Source organism: Megascapheus bottae, chromosome 14 (assembly GCF_031878675.1).
Source record: "Megascapheus bottae isolate mThoBot1 chromosome 14, mThoBot2.hap1, whole genome shotgun sequence".
NCBI classification, from domain to species: Eukaryota; Metazoa; Chordata; class Mammalia; order Rodentia; family Geomyidae; genus Megascapheus; species Megascapheus bottae.
The window spans coordinates 30,697,579-30,714,866 of record NC_143522.1 but is presented as its reverse complement, the minus strand read 5'-3'; the positions used below and the strand labels follow the sequence as shown (position 1 = coordinate 30,714,866).

General features: G+C 48.2%; 1 protein-coding gene across 5 annotated transcripts in view; it reads right to left on the bottom strand.

Moving 5' to 3' along the window:
- Positions 1-14,205, bottom strand: part of Wdr20 (WD repeat domain 20) — a 47,964-nt gene extending 33,759 nt beyond the window's left edge. For 4 of the 5 annotated variants that reach the window (XM_090344856.1, XM_090344858.1, XM_090344857.1 and 1 more), the window contains exon 1: positions 13,562-13,857. In XM_090344856.1, the coding sequence (XP_090200982.1) occupies positions 13,562-13,810 (249 nt within the window). In that variant the 5' untranslated portion in view covers positions 13,811-13,857. Of the gene's footprint in view, positions 1-13,561; positions 13,858-13,996 lie in introns of those variants that run through there. The other variant, XM_090344861.1, reaches the window with a different exon arrangement.
- Positions 14,206-17,288: the final 3,083 nt, after the last annotated feature.

The window sequence follows — 17,288 nt, the reverse complement described above, 5'->3', positions numbered from 1 at the left end:
GCCCAGGCCTGGCACAAGTTCCAGGACTGACAACACATGCACTCACGCATGCACACGCACACACGCATAGAACATTTTCAGAAACTAAAGAAATAACAGCTACGAGCCAGGCGCTGGTGGCTTACACCTGTAATACTAGTTACTCAGGAAGGCTGAGATCCGAGGATCACAGTTTGAAGCCAGCTTAGACAGAAAAGTCTGTGAGACTCTTATCTGCAATAAACTTCCAAAAATACCAGAAGTGAAGGTGTAGCTCAGGTGATATTGTGACAATCTTGAGCAAAAAAGTTCAGAGACAGTACCTAGGCCCTAAGTTCAAGCCCCAGGACTGGCATGCATACACACACACAAACACAAAATAATAGCTGCTTCCTTGAAAAAAATCTAAGGGACAAATCTAATTGTTTTGCAAAATATTAGAGTAGGAAGGGTTGACAGAACGAGTGTCAGCCCCCCAGCAGCCTAAGCAGCCATAGAACTCTAAAACAGGTCAAGTACTGCAGAGAAAGGGGACAGCCACAGTGCCAACCGTACATGGCCATATCCAGACTCGGCCAGAGCAAGCACCAACAACAGTTACTAATAAGGGGAAATCTAGAGATGACAGCGACTAAGACAGAGCTTTGCTGGTGCATACGTTAGTTTAAGTTTTAATTGTCCTCACTGATTTATGCTCTCAGAAAAATAAATACCCACTGGTTTAATTTACTGTAAGGAATATCTTTTCCTAGGGGAGGGAGCTAAAATAGCATAAACAATTTTCGGAAACGAAGGGAAACAATTTATAATAACAATGAGAAAATGTGTCAGGATAGAGTCATTAAGGAAACTTAATAGTTAGAAAGTAAACAGGGAGGCCAGGAGTTTGGCCTAGTGGTAAAACATGTGCCTAGCATGCATGAAGATCGGGGTTCAATTCCTCAGTACCACATACATAGAAAAAGCCCAGAAGGGGCTGGGAGTTTGGCCTAGTGGTAACACTGCTTGCCTAGCATGCACGAAGATCGGGGTTCGATTCCTCAGCACCCCACACATAGAAAAGGCCAGAAGTGGTGCTGTGGCTCAAGTGTTAGAGTGCTAGCCTTGAGAAAACCCAAGGTCAATGCTCAGGCCCTGAGCTCAAGCCACAGGACTGGCAAAAAAAAAAAAAAAAAAAAAAAGAGAGAGAGAGAAAAAGAAAAAGCCCAGAAGTGGTGCTGGGGCTCAAGTGACAGAGCTCTAGCCTTGAGAAAGCCCAAGGACAGTGCTCAGGCCCTGAGCTTGAGCCACAGGAGTGGGAAGTGGGGGTGGGGTGAAGTAGACAAGAAACCAGGCATCAGTGGCTCACACCTGTAATCCTAGCTACTCAGGAGGCTGAGATCTGAGGATCATAGCTCAAAGCCAGTCTAGGCAGGAAAATCCATGAGATTCTTATCTACAATGAACCACAACAAAACCAGAAGTGAAGCTGTGGTTCAAAGTGGTAGAGTGCTAGCCTTGAACAAAAGAGCTCAGGGACAGCACCCAGACCCTGAATGCAAGCCCACAACCAACCAAAAAAAAAAAAAAAAACAAAACAAGAAGAAGAGACGGAATTAGCAGAGGTGGTGAAACAGTAGATGACCGCCAGGATATGAACCAGAAAGGTAGCAAGATCAAAGTGTTACCACAAGAAACGTTCTGATAAGGAAGATGACTAACGGTGTCCAATCCTGCTGAGAGGCAAGGCTCATCAGTGGTGTCTGGTTGACCTGGTGGTACAGAGCCGGGAGGTTACACTGACAGAAGCCAAGCTCCTACAAGAGCAGAAAGATAACTAGCTGAATTCAGATTTGGGAGCAGAAACTGCTTCAGTTGCTAAGGTGGTAGTGATACTGTGGGAGAGTACAGAAGACATGGGAACCACAGCGTGGCCATGGAAACTACGAAAGCAAGTGGCCCATGGTGCTAGACAGATCTTGTAAAGAAAAGAACCACCGGAAACAACGCAGGACTAGAGTGGAAGCAAGTCCAGGAGTCAATAGTGAGCAGAGGGAGCCAGGAGGTCAGCAGAACACTGAGGAGGAAAGGGAAAGATGCTGGAGTCTACAGACAAGGCTCCACATGGGTATCAGAAGTAAATGGTCAAAAGTCGGGAGTTTGGCCTAGTGGTTAAAGTGCTTGCCTAGCATGCACCAAGACCGGGGTTCAATTCTTGGTACCACATACATAGAAAAGGCCGGAAGTGGTGCTGAGGCTCAAGTGGTAGAGCTCTAGCCTTGAGAAAGTCCAAGGACAGTGCTCAGGCCCTGAGTTCAAGCTGAAGACTGGCAGAAAAAGAAAGAAAAAAAAAAGCACCCAGGATTGGAAAGGAGGGAGGGGGGGGGGAGAATCTCTTTACAAGATGAGCAAAACTGATGTGTAGTAGGGTGGAGAGCACACAGTGAGTACAGGAGATTCACTAAGGCAGGGAAGACAGCTCTTCTTAAAAGTGATTTCAAAGTCATGAAGAATGTAAACGGTATGTGAAATATATGACAATCACATAATGTCACAGGTTTTTTGGATTTTTTTTTTTTTGAACCAGCTTTGAGCTGAAGGAGTTGAAGCCCCATGACTCACAAAAAAAGGGGGAGGGAGGGCCAGGAGTTTGGCCTAGTGGTAGAGCGCTTGCCTAGCATGCATGGAGACCTGGGTTCAATTCCTTAGCACCACATACACAGAAAAAGCTGGAAGTGGTGCAGTGACTCAAGTGGTAGAGTTCTAGCATTGAGAGCGTCCAAGGACAGTGCTCAGGCCCTGAGTTCAAGTCCAGGACTGGAGAAAAAAAAAGTCTCATGGACTCCAAAATCCTTAGATCTCTGCCTCCTGAGTAGCCAGGATCACGGGCATGAGCCACCAGGCACCCAGCTGTGGGATTAGTTTTTAAAGAGACCCCAGAAACCTGCTTCCCCCGTTAGCAAACAAATAGTATCCACTCAACACTACATCTCATAACGCTCTGAGTTTGGACAGCCCAGTATCTATCTACAACTGTAAGAAATAAACTTCTGTTGTCCATAAGATATCCAGTCAATGGTATTTTGTTACAGCAGTGTGGAAAGCCTAAAACTGTAATAAGAATTGTGTGCAACCCTAGCTACTCGGGAGGCTGAGCTCTGAAGATCAAGGTTCAAAGCCAGCTCAGCATGGCACAAAAGGATTTGAGACTCTCATCTTCAACTAACCCCTAGAAAATGGGAAGTAGGGCTTGGCTCAAGGATAGGGAGGTAGCCTTGAGCTGAATCGCTCAGGGACAACACCCAGGCCCAGGGGTAGGGTGGTAGCCTTGAGCTGAAGAGCTCAAGGACAGTGCCCAGGCCAAGTTTAAGCCCCATGACCCACAAAACAAAAAAAAAGAAAAGAATTGTGTGTGAGATTATGTGGTAATACTGAAGATGATTCATAGCTTCTCCTCTCTGAAAGATAAAACTGAAGCTGGGATCTAAACAGCAAGAAGAAGCTAGCTAGCGTCAGACTAGCCCAAAGAACTATTCTGAGGAAAATGAAAGGGTACCAGCTGTCAAAGACCAGACAGTATCCTCTCACAAAGTGTACATAAAACCCACCCAGTAGGCTAGGTTCTTTTGTGAATGCTTTTCTGGGGCTTCCCCAAGAACGTAAGTACTTTAGGTCAAGGACTGTCTTTATCTTTGGGTTCACAGATCTAATAAGAGTTAGCTAAATGTACAAAACTATTATTAATGTATAAGCTATTATTCCACTGGACTGTGAGAATCCTTTCCCACAAACAATGGAGAGTGAATACATGTTCCTTGTCCAATAACAGTCTTCTCTAGCGAGGGCCCCGGTCCCACACTTCTTTGATTTACCCAGTCCAGTATACTGCTTCTCATACAAAAATGCTTAAGTACTTATTAAATGAAGCATTAAGGTAGACCAGCCCTCTGAAGTGGAGAGCAAAGTAAATAGAAAAGCGCACCTACGTGAATTTTGCTGTAGCAGAGGGAAAAAAGCACACAGGGGTAAGCGACCGTAAATCAACTAAAAGAGAACACAGGTCAGTGGGATAATCTAAAAAAGTGATTAACTTAGACTATTAAAATAGCTCTTGCTACTGAGTGAACTCTTCTTAAATACAAAAACCATAAATTAGGGCTGGAGGCATGGCTCAGCAGTGAAGTACCTGCTTAGCAAGCAAGAGACCCCACCAGGTTCAACACCAGTACTTGAAAAATAACAAAAAACTATAAACTGCTCCCTCTCTATTAATATCTATCATGCCTAGTCAGGTGCTAATGACTTAGGCCTAGAACCCTAGCCATTCAGGAGACTGAGATCTGATCTGAGGATCTCAGTTCAAAGCCAGACAAGGCACAGAAATCTATGAGACTCTATCTCCAATTAACCACCAGAAAACTGGAAGCTCAAAATAGTAGAGCAATAGCCTTGAGCTGAAGAGCTCAGGGACAGCACCTGAGTTCAAATCCCCACAACCCCCCCCCAAAAAAAACTCACACCTGTAACTTACTCAGGAGGTAAAATCAGGGGGCTGAGATTCAAAATCAACTCAGAGCCAGCCACTCATGGCTCACGCCTACAATACTAGCTACTCAGCAGAGTAAAATCAGAGAATTAGTTTAAAGGTAGGTGGGATAGGAGAGTACATAAGATTCATCTCCCATTAACCACTCAAAACTGTGAAGTGGAGCTGTAGCTCAAGTGGCAGAGCACTAGCCTTGAACAAAAAAGCAAGAAAGTTAAAAGTTAAGGACCATGCCTAAGCCCTGAGTTCAAGCCCCAGGACTGGCAAAACAACAACAACAACAATAACAAAAAATCCATTATATGGACATACCACCACTGTCCTCAATCAATCTTGCATGAAACCTAACCCCATATTATTCTCCTAGGAGGCAGAGAAAAAGTTCACCTTTACCATAAATAACTTGGTACTGCAGGGCAGTGGCGTTCACACTTACAATCCTAGATTCTCAAGGCTGAGATCTGAGGACTGCAATTCCAAGTCAGCCTGGACAGACCAATCCCAGGGACTCTCCAGCAAAAAGCTAGACGGGGAGGCATGGCCCACCCCTAGCCACCCCCAGCCTTGAGCAGAAGTGCAAGGCCTTCAACAATCCCAAGTATATCATACTCCACCTTCAAATCACCCATAAGAGCTAGCAAGGTCATGTATGTAAAAAATCTTCAAGAGATACTTGTTCAACAAGTATCTTAATTTTATTTATTTTGTGGGTCAGGGGGCTTGACTGGCCTGGACACTGTCCCTGAGCTCTACAGCTCAAGGCTACTGCCCTACCCTCAAACCAAGCCCCACTTCCCATTTTCTAGAGGTTCATTGGAGATACGAGTCTCAGGTCCTTTAGTGCCTAGGCTGGTTTTGAACCTTGACCCTCACATCTCAGCCACCTGAGCAGCTAGGATTACAGATATGAGCCACCACGCCCTGGCTATTTTTTAAGCAAGGCGTATTTCATACTCTGGTATTAAAAGATATTAAATGATGGAGTGCTGGTGCTCCATGCCTGTAACCTAGTCAGGAGGGTGAGATCGGAGGATCCAGGCTCAAAGGAAACCTGAGCACAAGAATTCTGAGAAACTCTGATCTCCAATTAATCAGAAAAAGCAGGAAGTGTGGCTATGGCTCCAGTGATAGAAGGCTAACATTGAGCAAAAAACTCTCAGACAGCATCTAGACCCTGAATTCAAGTGCTAGGACTGGCACCAAAAAAAAAAAAAAATTAAATGTTCAGAGGACAAGGCAACTTTTTTCTGCAGTTCTCAGATAATTTTAAATGCCCTGAAAATTAAACTGTAATGTCTCCCACTGGCTATCTCTTTTTATAATGCCTTCTCCTGAATAACCACACAGGGCCATATTTCATATTTCTATGCAAACTAATTCCAACCAAAACCAAAATCACTGTCTTTAAAAAATCTTCATATGGGGCTGGGAGTTTGGCCTATGGTAGAGTGCTTGCCTAGCATGCAGCAAGACCCTGGGGTTCAATTCTTCAGTTCCACATACATAGAAAAGCCAGAAGTGGTGCTGTGGCTCAAGTGGTAGAGCTCTATGGCCTTGAGGGAAAAAAATCTAAGGACAGTGCCCAGGCCCTGAATTCAAACCCCAGGACTGGCAAAAAAATAAATAAAACTTTCCATATTTAAGTTTCTCTAGCCACGTAGCCAAATCAGTCTGTAACAAGTTGGCTAAACCCATGTTTTTATTCTTACTGAGCTGTCTATCAAGTATAATACCACTTAAGCCACTAGATAAACTTGGTAACAATAGTGCCAAGTTTCTTGAGGACAGAGACTGTCAACATCCAGCATCTAGAATGGAATTATTTGGTAGACATACTCCACAAACACCTAGTGACAGAATGATACTCATGGCCGACATATTCTGAATGCTTCTCACTGCTCTTCATAATCCACCCACAGGATCTTTCAAAATCCCACGATCATTCTCTTCTTAGAGGTCAAGGGAAGCAAGGTATGTCCTACTTTAAGTGATAATTAAGGAGCTTTCTACTCAGTAAGATTCTAAAGTAAAATGACTAAATCTTGTTGAGATTTCAGCAGTCAGTAAGTAGCTTTTAATGGAAAAAGAAACATGGGTTACCAATCATTCAAAAATAGCAATGTGTGGGGCTGGGAGTTTGGCCTAGTGGTAGAGTGCTTCCCTAGCATGCACAAAGACCTCGGTTCGATTCCTCAGTACCACATACATAGAAAAAAGCTGCCAAAAAAAAAGAAAAAGAAAAAAGAAAAAAGCTGGAAGTGGTGCTATGGCTCAAGTGGTAGAGCACTAGCCTTGAGGAAAAAGCCCAAGGGCAGTGCTCAGGCCCTGAGTTCAAGGCCCAGCACTAGCAAAATAATAATAATAATAATAATAATAACAACAACAACATGAGTGCAATACTTTGAGAGACCTTTTATGTAGTAAATTGAATATACCAGTGTATACCTGTTAATTCCAGAACTCAGGAGGCTGAGGCAGGAAGATATTGGATTCAAGGACAGACCTTGTCTGAATAAAAAGCTTTAGACATCTAAGGCTCTTTCTAAATTACAAATGAGGAGTGAGGAGGTACAAGAATTACAAATGAAGCCAGGTGCGGTGGTTCTCGCCTGTAATCCTAGCTACTCAGGAGGCTAGATCTGAGGTTTTCGGTTCAAAGCCATCCAGGGCACAAAAGTCCAAGAGACTCTTAACTTCAATTAACCACCAGAAAACTGGAAATAACACTGTGGCTCAAAGTGATAGAGCAATAGCCTTGACAGTGCTCAGACCCAGAGTTCAAGCCCCACCAACAAAATAAAGAAAGGATTACAAATGAATAAAATGGTATGAACATGACAATATATAATGCCAATGTGTGGAGAAAACCCTTTAAAATTCTAGTTTAACCTCCACACAAAGCATGCATATCTCCAAAGTACCCAACAGGCAGTCTGGCAGTTTCTGACAGAAACTCTCATAACAAAAATATTCACTCTCAGCTGGGTGCAGTGGCTCACGCCTGTAATCCTAGCTACTAAGGGTGAGATCTGAGGATTGAGGTTCAAAGCCAGCCTGGGCACAAAAGGACCTGAGACTCTTATCTCCAATTAACTGCTAGAAAATGGGGAAATAGGGCTTGGCTCAAGGGTAGGGTGGTAGCCTTGAGCTGAAGAGCTCAGTGACAACGGCCAGGCCCGGGGCTTGAACTCAGGGCCTAAGCACTGTCCTTGGGCTGTCCCAAGGCTAGTGCTCTATCACTTGAGCCACAGCACCACTTCTTGCTTTTTCTTTTTTGCATGTGGTAACAAGGAATCGAACCTGGGTCTTTGTGCATGCTAGGCAAGCACTCTACCGCTAGGCCAAATGGAGTTGATAAGATCTTAAAACCATCTAAATATACTTCCCACCCCCAGTAAGAAACATTCCAACAGCATATCTGAGCAGTATATTTATGTCCTGGAATCTTTTTCTTTCTTTCTTTTTTTTTTTTTTCCGTCCATCATAGGTCTTGAACTCTGGGCCTGGGCATTGTCCCTGAGCTCTTCAGCTCAAGGCTACCATTCTATCCCTTGAGCCACAACACAACTTCTGTTTTTCTAGAAGCTAATTGGAGGTAAGAGTCTCCCGGTCTTTTGGTCTTTTGTGCCCAGGCTGGCACTGAACCACAGGCCTCAATTCTCAGCCTCCTGAGTACTAGCATTATAGGTGAGAGCCAACCGTACCTGGCTTGGCCTAGAATCTTAAATGGAATGCAGTAAGTCCCTTTGGTCTGAATGTTGAAAATGTTAAGTTATTCTGAGTACAGTCATGGTACTGCACACTTGTAATCCCAGCAATGAAGGAAGTATAAACAGGACAAATGAGGTCCAGACCAGCCCAGGCAAAATCAAAACAGAGACCTGCCTTGCAAGCTCAAAGGCCTGAGTTCAAACCCTAGTAACCACAGAAAGAAAAAAAGTTGTTTGCTAGTACACTGATCTTATAAATATTGTGGTTTCACTCAAGTAGATAAAAAGCCTTCGGCATTGGTTTTTTTCCACTATTGCATTATCTCTTGGTACACCATTTCCCAACTGTCTTTTTTGTGTAGCACTATGGAATAAAACCCAGACTTCTGTTAGAGCTACTACTGAGTTACTCCCTCAGCCCTTTGTTAGACTTTTTTTTTCTTGCCAGTCCTGGGACTTGAACTCAGGGCCTGAGCACTGTCCTTGGCTTTCTCAAAGCTAGCACTCTACCACTTGAGCCACTTCCAGCTTTTTCTGTGTATGTGGTACTAAGGAATCGAACCCAAGACTTGGTGCATGCTAGGCAAGCACTCTACCACTAGGCCACACTCCAGGTCCCTCCCTCAGCTCTTTATTTTTGCCAGTCCTGAGGCTTTTTCAAGGCTAGAGCTCTAACACTTGAGCCACAGCACCACTTCTGGCACCAAGGAATCAAACCTAGGGCTTTGTGCATGGGTGAGCACTCTACCACTAGGCCACACTCCTGGCCTATAGAGACTCTTTGAGCCAGGCACGGTGGCTCTTGCCAGTATTCCTACTCAAGAGGCTGAAATCTGAGGATCAAGGTTCAAAGGCAGCCCAAGCACAAAAGGACCTGAGACTCCAACCTCAAATTGACCTCTAGAAAACGGGGCTCAAGGGAAGAGCAGTAGGCTTGAGCTGATGAGCTCAGAGACAACACCCAGGCCCAGAGTTTAAGCCCCACGACCTACAGAAAATAAAAAAAAACCTCTTTGAACTCACTGGGCTAGGTGGCTCACGCTTGTAATCTTAGCTACTCAGGAGGCTGAGAGCTGAGGATCACAGTTCAAAGCCAGCCCAGGCACTAAAGTCTGTGAGGCTCTTATCTCCAATTAACCACAGAAAACCACAAGTGGCAATGTAGCTCAAGGGGTAGGGAGATAATCTTGAGCTGAAGAGCTCAGGGACAATGCCCAGGCCCAGAGTTCAAGTCCCAGGACAAAAAAAAAAAACCACAAAAAACAAAAAACACAAACACACCTCTTTGAATTCACTAAAATAGCTTAAGCTGGCCTCCACCTCCCAAATGCTAGGTTTACAGGCATATACCATAATATCACTATTTTAAGGTAGCTAAATTTAAATGCTTACAAAAAGTATCTTTAATGTTTTTAAAAGACATGAGCTAAGGGCTGGGAGCATGGCCTAGGGGAAGAGTGCTTGCCTACAATGCATGAAGTTCTAGGTTCAATTCCTCAGTACCACATACACCGGAAAAAGCTGGAAGTGGTACTGTGGCACAAGTGGCAGAAGTTCTAGCCTTGAGAAAGCCCAAGGATAGTATCCGAGCCCTGAGTTCAAGCCCCAGGCCCTGCAAAAAGAAAAAGATATGAGCTGCTAAAAAATATTCATTACTTTTGAAATCCAAATTAACTGGTTTCCACTTCTTGAAGATCTTTTACAAGCCCTGCGAGGTGGCTCATGCCTGTAATCCTAGCTGCTCAAGAGGCTGAGATCTGAGGATCAAGGCTCAAAGCCAGCCCTGGCACAAAAGAGTCTGAGACTCTTATCTCCAATTAGCCTCTAGAAAATGGGAAGTGGTGCTTGGCTCAAGGGTAGGGGTGGGAAGCCTTGAGGTGAAGAGCTCAGGGACAGCGCCCAGACCCCCAAGCAGAGTTCAAGCCCCATGACCCAAAAAAGAAAAGAAAAAATGATCTTTTACAAGTATAGTATATTTTGAACACCAATGGCTCACACCTGTAATCTTGGCTACTCAGGAGGCAGAGATATGAGGATTCCAGTACAAAGCCAGCTATGGCAAGAAAGTCCATGAGACTCTTATCTCCAATTAACCGCCATAAAACCAAAAGTGGTGCTATGGCTCAAAATAGTGGAGCACTAGCGTTAAGCGAAAAGCTCAGGGAAAGAGCCAAAGCCCCGCAATCAAGCTCAGAAAAAGAAAGAGGAGCACTCAAAATTATGCAGGTAAAAGTTTTTTTTTTTTTTTTTGGTCACAGGGCTTGAACTCGGGGCCTAGGTGCTGTCCCTGTGCTCTTCATCTCAAGGCTACCACACTATGCCTGGGCCTAGACATTGTCTCAGAGCTCTTCAGCTCAAGGCTACCACCCTACACCTTGAGCCACAGCACCACTTCCCATTTTCTGGTGATTAAGAGTCTCATGGTCTTTAGTGGCCGGGCTGGCTTTGAACCTCAATCCTCAGACCTCAGCCTCCTGAGTAACTAGGATTACAGGCGTGAGCCATCGGTGCAAGGCTCTTTTAACAGATTTTTTATTTAATTAATTTATTTTTGTCAGCCAGAGGGCTTGAAATCAGACAGGTCCTGGGCACTGTCCCTGAGCTCTTTTATACAAGGTTACCGCTCTACCACTTCGAGCCACAGCACCCCTTCTGGTTTTCTGGTGATTTACTGGAGGTAAGATTCTCATAGAATCCAGGAGTTTGACCTAGTGGTAGAGTGCCTGCCTAGCATGCATGAAAACCCAGGTTTGATTCCTCAGTACCACATACATAGAAAAAGCCTAAAGTGGTGCTGTGGCTCAAGTGACAGAGTTCTAGCCTTGAGAAAGCCCAAGGACAGTGCTCAGGCTCTGAGTTCAAGCCCCAGGACCGGCAACAAAAGTCTCAGATTTTTCTGCTTGAGCTGGTTTTGAACTGTGATCCTCAGCCTGCTGAATAGCTAAGAGTACAGGTGTGATTCACCTCTGAAATGCTGTCCTAATTTTACTGTTCAGTGAGTAGTGTCCCTACTGTCCCACTGAAAGAGAATGCAACTATAACGATATTTCCAATCAAACCACCCTTTGGGGGTTTTTTGTTTTTATATGCCAGTCCTGGGGCTTGAACTCAGGGCCTAGGTGCTATCACTGACTTTTTTTTTTGGTGGGCCAAGGGGCTTGAACTCGGTCTGTGTGCTGTCCCTGAGCTCTTCAGCCCAAGGCTACCCTTGAGCCAAACCCTACTTCCCATTTTCTAGGGGTTAATTGAAGAGTCTCAAATCTTTTGAGCCTAGACTGGCTTTGAACCTTGATCCTCAGATCTCAGCCTCCAGAATAGCTAGGATTACAAGCGTGAGGTGCTACACCCGGCTTCATTCACCTTTTTCTTTTTTTTTTTTTTTTTGCCAGTCCTGGGCTTGGGCTCAGGGCCTGAGCACTGTCCTTGGACTTTCTCAAGGCTAGAGCTCTACCACTTGAGCCTCAGCACCACTTCTGGCTTTTTTTCTATGTATGTGGTACCAAGGAATCGAACCCGGGTCTTCATGCATGCTAGGCAAGCACTTTAACCACTAGGCCAAACTCCCAGCCCCCCATTCACCTTTTTTGATCAAAGCTAGCACTCTATTACTTGAGCTACAGCTCCACTTCCAGCTTTCCTGATGGTAAGTGGCAATAAGGGTCTCAAAGACTTTTCTGCACAGGCTGGCTTCTAGTGTGATTCTCAGATCTCAACCTCCTGAGTAGCTAGGATTACAGATGTGAGCCACCTGTTCCTCGCACAAATAACCTCTTTTTACTATGTAAACGAGGGCTACCAGAACCAGATGATGTTGGATAGGAGAATACTTTTAAAATTAAGAAGTGTACTTGCCCAGCATGCCAGAAACCCTGGGTTTGATTCCCATCACAAGTTTGGGGGCGGGGAGGGTGTTTTTATGTATCACCAAGGCCCAGGCTGACCTCAAACTTGCGACTGCCTGCTTCTGCCTCTCAAGTGCTGGGATGACAGGCTTGAACTACCACACCTGATTCTAAATGTCAATTTTAATAATTGATCATTCTAAAGTTATTTCCGGGGGGAGGAGAGTCCATGGAACTGATCTTTGCTCTAACATTTATTTATTTATTTTTTTTGCTAGTCCTGGGGCTTGAACTCAGGGCCTGGGCACTGTTCTTGGACACTTTTGCTCAATCTAATGCTTTGCCACTTGAGCTACAGCTAAAGCCACTTCTGGCTTTTTCTGACAATGTGGTAGCAGGACATCGAACCTAGGGCTTCGGTGCATGCTGGCTGAACACTCTACCACCAGGCTACACTCCAGACCCCAGTTATCCTTGATGCTTTTAACTCCCATTTTACATCTACTGGGTATTTCTGTGCTTTAAAGTTCATTTTTCTAATTATATATTACCAATCACAACAGCTCCTATTTAAATAAAAGCTTAAAAACTTAAGCCAAGGTCATCCAACCAGTAAGCCAGTAATGAAGGTGGGAGTGGCGCGACAACTTCAGCTCCTGTACTAACTACTTCAGTTTCTCAATCCTACAAGAGGGGACAGAGTCAAGCCACTTCTTTTCAGAAAAACAAAACAAAACAAACATGTCTGACAGCATGCCACAAACAGAGTAAACTCATCGGAAGCGAACACACTTGACACGTTTTCAATCTACTGCCCCGGCCCGGGTCTGGCGACCAAGCAAAGCCGCGGAGTTACTGAGTCGGGAGCCGTAAGTCGCAGGGAGGTTTACTCGTTCCTAGGCACAGTTCACTGATAGATCTTTTTCATCTCCGGTCCCCTTCCAAGGGCAACCGGGGGTGAAGCACTGCCCTCGTCCTGCCCAGGAGTCAGAGACCCCCCTGCCCTGCCCAGTGACAGGGCCAGGGAGCGGAGGAGGAGGAGGAGGACAGGAGGAGCAGAGCTTGCCCAGCTGCCGCCTGGCTCCTCCAAGGCGGCTGTCGGGGCGCAGCCGCCCGGCCCGCCCGCCCGGGGCGCAGCCTGACTTGTTGGGCGAGACTGGTGCGCCCGCGCTGCCCCGGAACCCCTCGACGCGGCTCGGCTCGCGGCGCACCGTCCGGCCGTCCAGGCCGCCTGCCCGCCCCGCCGGGGACGGGCGCTGACAGCCGCCCCGGCTCCGGCCCAGGGCGCCCGGCGGGTCCCGGGTCTCCACCTCGTCTCGGCCGCCGCGGCGTCCTCCCCACCTCTTCCGGGGACTCGCGGGGGCCGCCGCGCCCCAGCCCCTCCGGGGGCGCCCAGCCCAGGTCCCGGGCCGCGGCCGCCGCGCCGGGCCCCGCTGTCACCGCCCTGCTCCCAGCCGCTGCGCGCGCCGCGCCGCCGGCGGGCCCCGGGGACGCCGGGTCGGTACCTTGCGGACCCCCTTGTAGATATAGAAGTAGAGCTCCCGGCCCACATTGAAGCAGAGGCGGTCTCCGTTGCCAGACTGGTCGTTGAGGTTTACGAAGGAGACGCGGACAGGGTTGGATCCCTGCGAGTTGAAGGGCACGCGGTTGGGCCGGCTGTACTCCGAGTGCGGTAGCAGCTTGTACAGACCTTCCCGGGTGGTGAACTGGGTCTTAATCTCGTTCATCTCCTTCCCTCCTCCCTCCGCCGCCATCTTGGAAAGCAGCGTTCATCCTGCCCCGAGTGCCCGGATCACGCCCACCGCGCAGGCGCCGTGGCCGGCGCCGGCTCGGCCCCGCCTCCCCCGCCCGGCCCCGCCCCCCGCGAGCCGGCCCCCGCGAAGGCGGGCCGAGGGGAAGGGGCGGGCTTGTTTACGGCCCGACGGCGCACGCGCGCTCACCTGGCCCTCTCCGCGCGGCGCGCCGCCCGCGGGCTCCTCCCCTGGGCGCGGCCCCGGCGGGGCGGGGCGCGTTGGGGCCGGGCTGGCGGGCATTCGGACCGCCGGGCTGGGGGAGAACCGGTGCGGAGGGAGCCACGGGAGCCTCCCGGACGCCGCCTTCCTCAGCTTGCGCGGACCCTGCTCCGAAAGAGCCCCCCCCCGGCCCGGAGCCCTTTTGGGATCCGCACGCGGGAAGCCCGAGTGGAGCGTGGTCGAGTCCGTGTGGTGATGGGCCGGAACCACGCCTGGCCGGGGCCGCCCCCACCTGGGCGGGGCCGCCCCGCCTGGGCTGTGACCCTCCGGGCCGGGGCTGTGACCTCCCCGCCTGGGCGGGGCCGGGCGGGGCCGCCCCCCCACCCCACCCCGCCCCCCCCACTCCACCCCCCCACTCCACCCCATCCCGCCCCGGCTAGCTGTGATCGTCCCCTCCCCGAGCCTCCCCCCCACCCCGCCTCGCCCCCCATCCCACTCCGCCCCCCCACCCCACCCCGCCAGGGCTAGCTGTGATCGTCCCCTCCCCGGGCCGCCCCCCCACCCCGCCCCGGCTAGCTGTGATCGTCCCCTCCCCGAGCCGCCCCCCCACCCCGCCCCGCCCCGGCTAGCTGAGATCGTCCCCTCCCCGGGCCGCCCCCCCACCCCACCCCGCCCCGGCTAGCTGAGATCGTCCCCTCCCCGGGCCGCCCCCCGTACCCCGCCCCGGCTAGCTGTGATCGTCCCCGCCCGGGGCGGGTCGCCCCCCTGGTCACGCGAGGCTGACGACCTGAGGACCGTCTGGAGGCCTGGGGGACACGGCTCGGTGCTGCTGCGGAGAAGGTAACCAGAAGACAGAGTTTTACTGCGCGCGTCACTTTTTTAAATGAAGGCGGAGTGAGAAGCCTGGGTACCTGTGTGTCCTGCCTTGTTACCTGAAAATCACGGGTCTGGATACCTAGCAGCGGCGAGTGCTGGAGGAGCCCAGCGGTTCCAGGCCAGTCTAGGCAACGATTCGCCCTTGTCCTGTGACAAGGGAGGTGAGGTCTGAAGTGGAAAGAGTCTCGATCATAAGCATCTTATGTAGTGTAAAATAAGTAGAGGGCTAGAATGTAACTCAGTGGCAAAGCGCTTGCCTAGCAAATGCAACTTCCTGGGTTCAATCCCCAGTACCAAAAAGGGAAAAAAAAAAGCAGTTAAAAACAAGTAGATAACAGCACAAACTGTGCCAACGGTTAACAATGCATTTGACACTAACATCCTATGTAGCCTTTGAACATTCAGGTAAGAAAAGTACCTGGACAGGAAAATCTGTGACACGCATCTCCAATTAACCAAAGTTTGAAGTGGAGCTATGTCTCAAGTGATACAGCACCAACTTGATGAAGAAGCTCAGGGACATCACCCAAGCCCCAAGTTCAAGCCCTGTACCAACACACACAATACCTGCACAGCTTGTTATAACTGTCCTGCATATAACTAGGATCCCAGTGCCACTTCCTGTTTTCCAGTGGTTGCTTGGCAATAGTCTCACAGACTTTCCTGCCAACTTTAAATCTTGATCCTCGGATCTCAGCCTCCAGAGTAGCTAGGAGTATATGCATGAGCCAGCAGGTTCAGGCTTGACAGAGTTTCTTAAGGAAATGTTTACTCTCTAGTCTTCTGACATCCCATAATTTAAATATAATGGATATTTAACAACACCTAAGTAATGACATTAAATCAGTGTTATGCTTCCTGAAAAAGAAATAGGAAAGGAAAATATATCTGCTGTTTTGTTTTTGTCAGTCATGGAGTTTGACTCAGGGTCTAGGTGCTGTCCTTGATCTCTTTGCTCAACAGCGCCTCTTCTGGTGCTTATTGTAGGTAAGAGTCTCACAAACTTTCCTGCCTAGGACAGCTTTGAACCATAATCCAGATCTCAGCCTTCTGAGAAGTTAGATTATACCAACACCTTACTAAATACCTGCTTTATATATGCATACACATATTCTTATGAAATAGGAAATACCCATGACTTACCATGAGTTAAAAACTCATGTTTATAACTACCTTCTTCATCTACCTATTCTGTATTCTTTCTTTTTTTTTTTTTTTTTTGCCAGTCCTGGGCTTGAGCTCAGGGCCTGAGCACTGTCCTTGGACTTTCTCAAGGCTAGAGCTCTACCACTTGAGCCTCAGCACCACTTCTGGCTTTTATCTATGTATGTGGTACCGAGGAATTGAACCCGGGTCTTCATGCATGCTAGGCAAGCACTTTAACCACTAGGCCAAACTCCCGGCCCCTATTCTGTATTCTTTCTGTCTTCAGCTACTCCCTGAAGTCGTCTTGATTCTTTACCTAGAGAGGTAACTCAGTGTCACCTTCATTTCTTCTGTAGCCTGAATTAGCTTGTTATAGTTGGGTCTTAATAAAACCCTAAATCATCTCCTGTGCTTCAGACCTTCTCTTCCTCACTTGTACTATGAAGTAGGAATCCAATTTTCCCTTGGTAGTTAAGATCAACCCCTCTTGTCAACAATAACTCCCTTCTTAGCTTCTTGACTCAGGAGCATGAAGAGCCTAATATGGCTAAGAGGAAATTTTTTTTTTTTTTGCCATCCCTGGGCTTGAGCTGAGGGCCTGAGCACTGTCCTTGGGCTTTCTCAAGGCTACCACTTGAGCCACAGGGCCACTTCTGGATTTTCTATATATGTGGTACCGAGGAATCGAAACTGGGATTTCGTGCATGCTAGGCAAGCACTCTACCACCAACCAAACTCCCAGCCTCCTAAGAGGAAATCTTAACTTCCAATTCAATAAAATCCTTGTATCCCCTCACAGAAGCACTACTTCCTCTGAAACGAATACTTATAGGCCGGCAGAGCATAAGATCTCAGGAACTGGATGCAAAAAAAAAAAAAAAAAAATGATCGGGCTGGGAGTTTGGCCCATGGGCCCATGGCTGCATTTCTTTGGCTGTGAATGGGTTCCCTGGTCAGAAGCAGCGCTGTGTGGAATCCCAGGACATTATGTATGTATCCCAATACGTGTCTGTTCCAGCAAGGACAAGGTGCTTCCCTTCCTGTGGGAGTGGTCTAGCATAACCAGCCTGCTGTGGGGTTGCTGGCCATCCGACATGATGCCAGGGCGGAGGCTCCCAAGGACAGTGATGAGCACCTGGGGAGGGCGACCACTATCCACCCAGCGTACCACCCTAAAGCACTCTGCCACTTGACCACAGCACCACTTCTGACATCACTTCTGTGCAGTGATACCAAGGAATCGAACCCAGGGCTTACT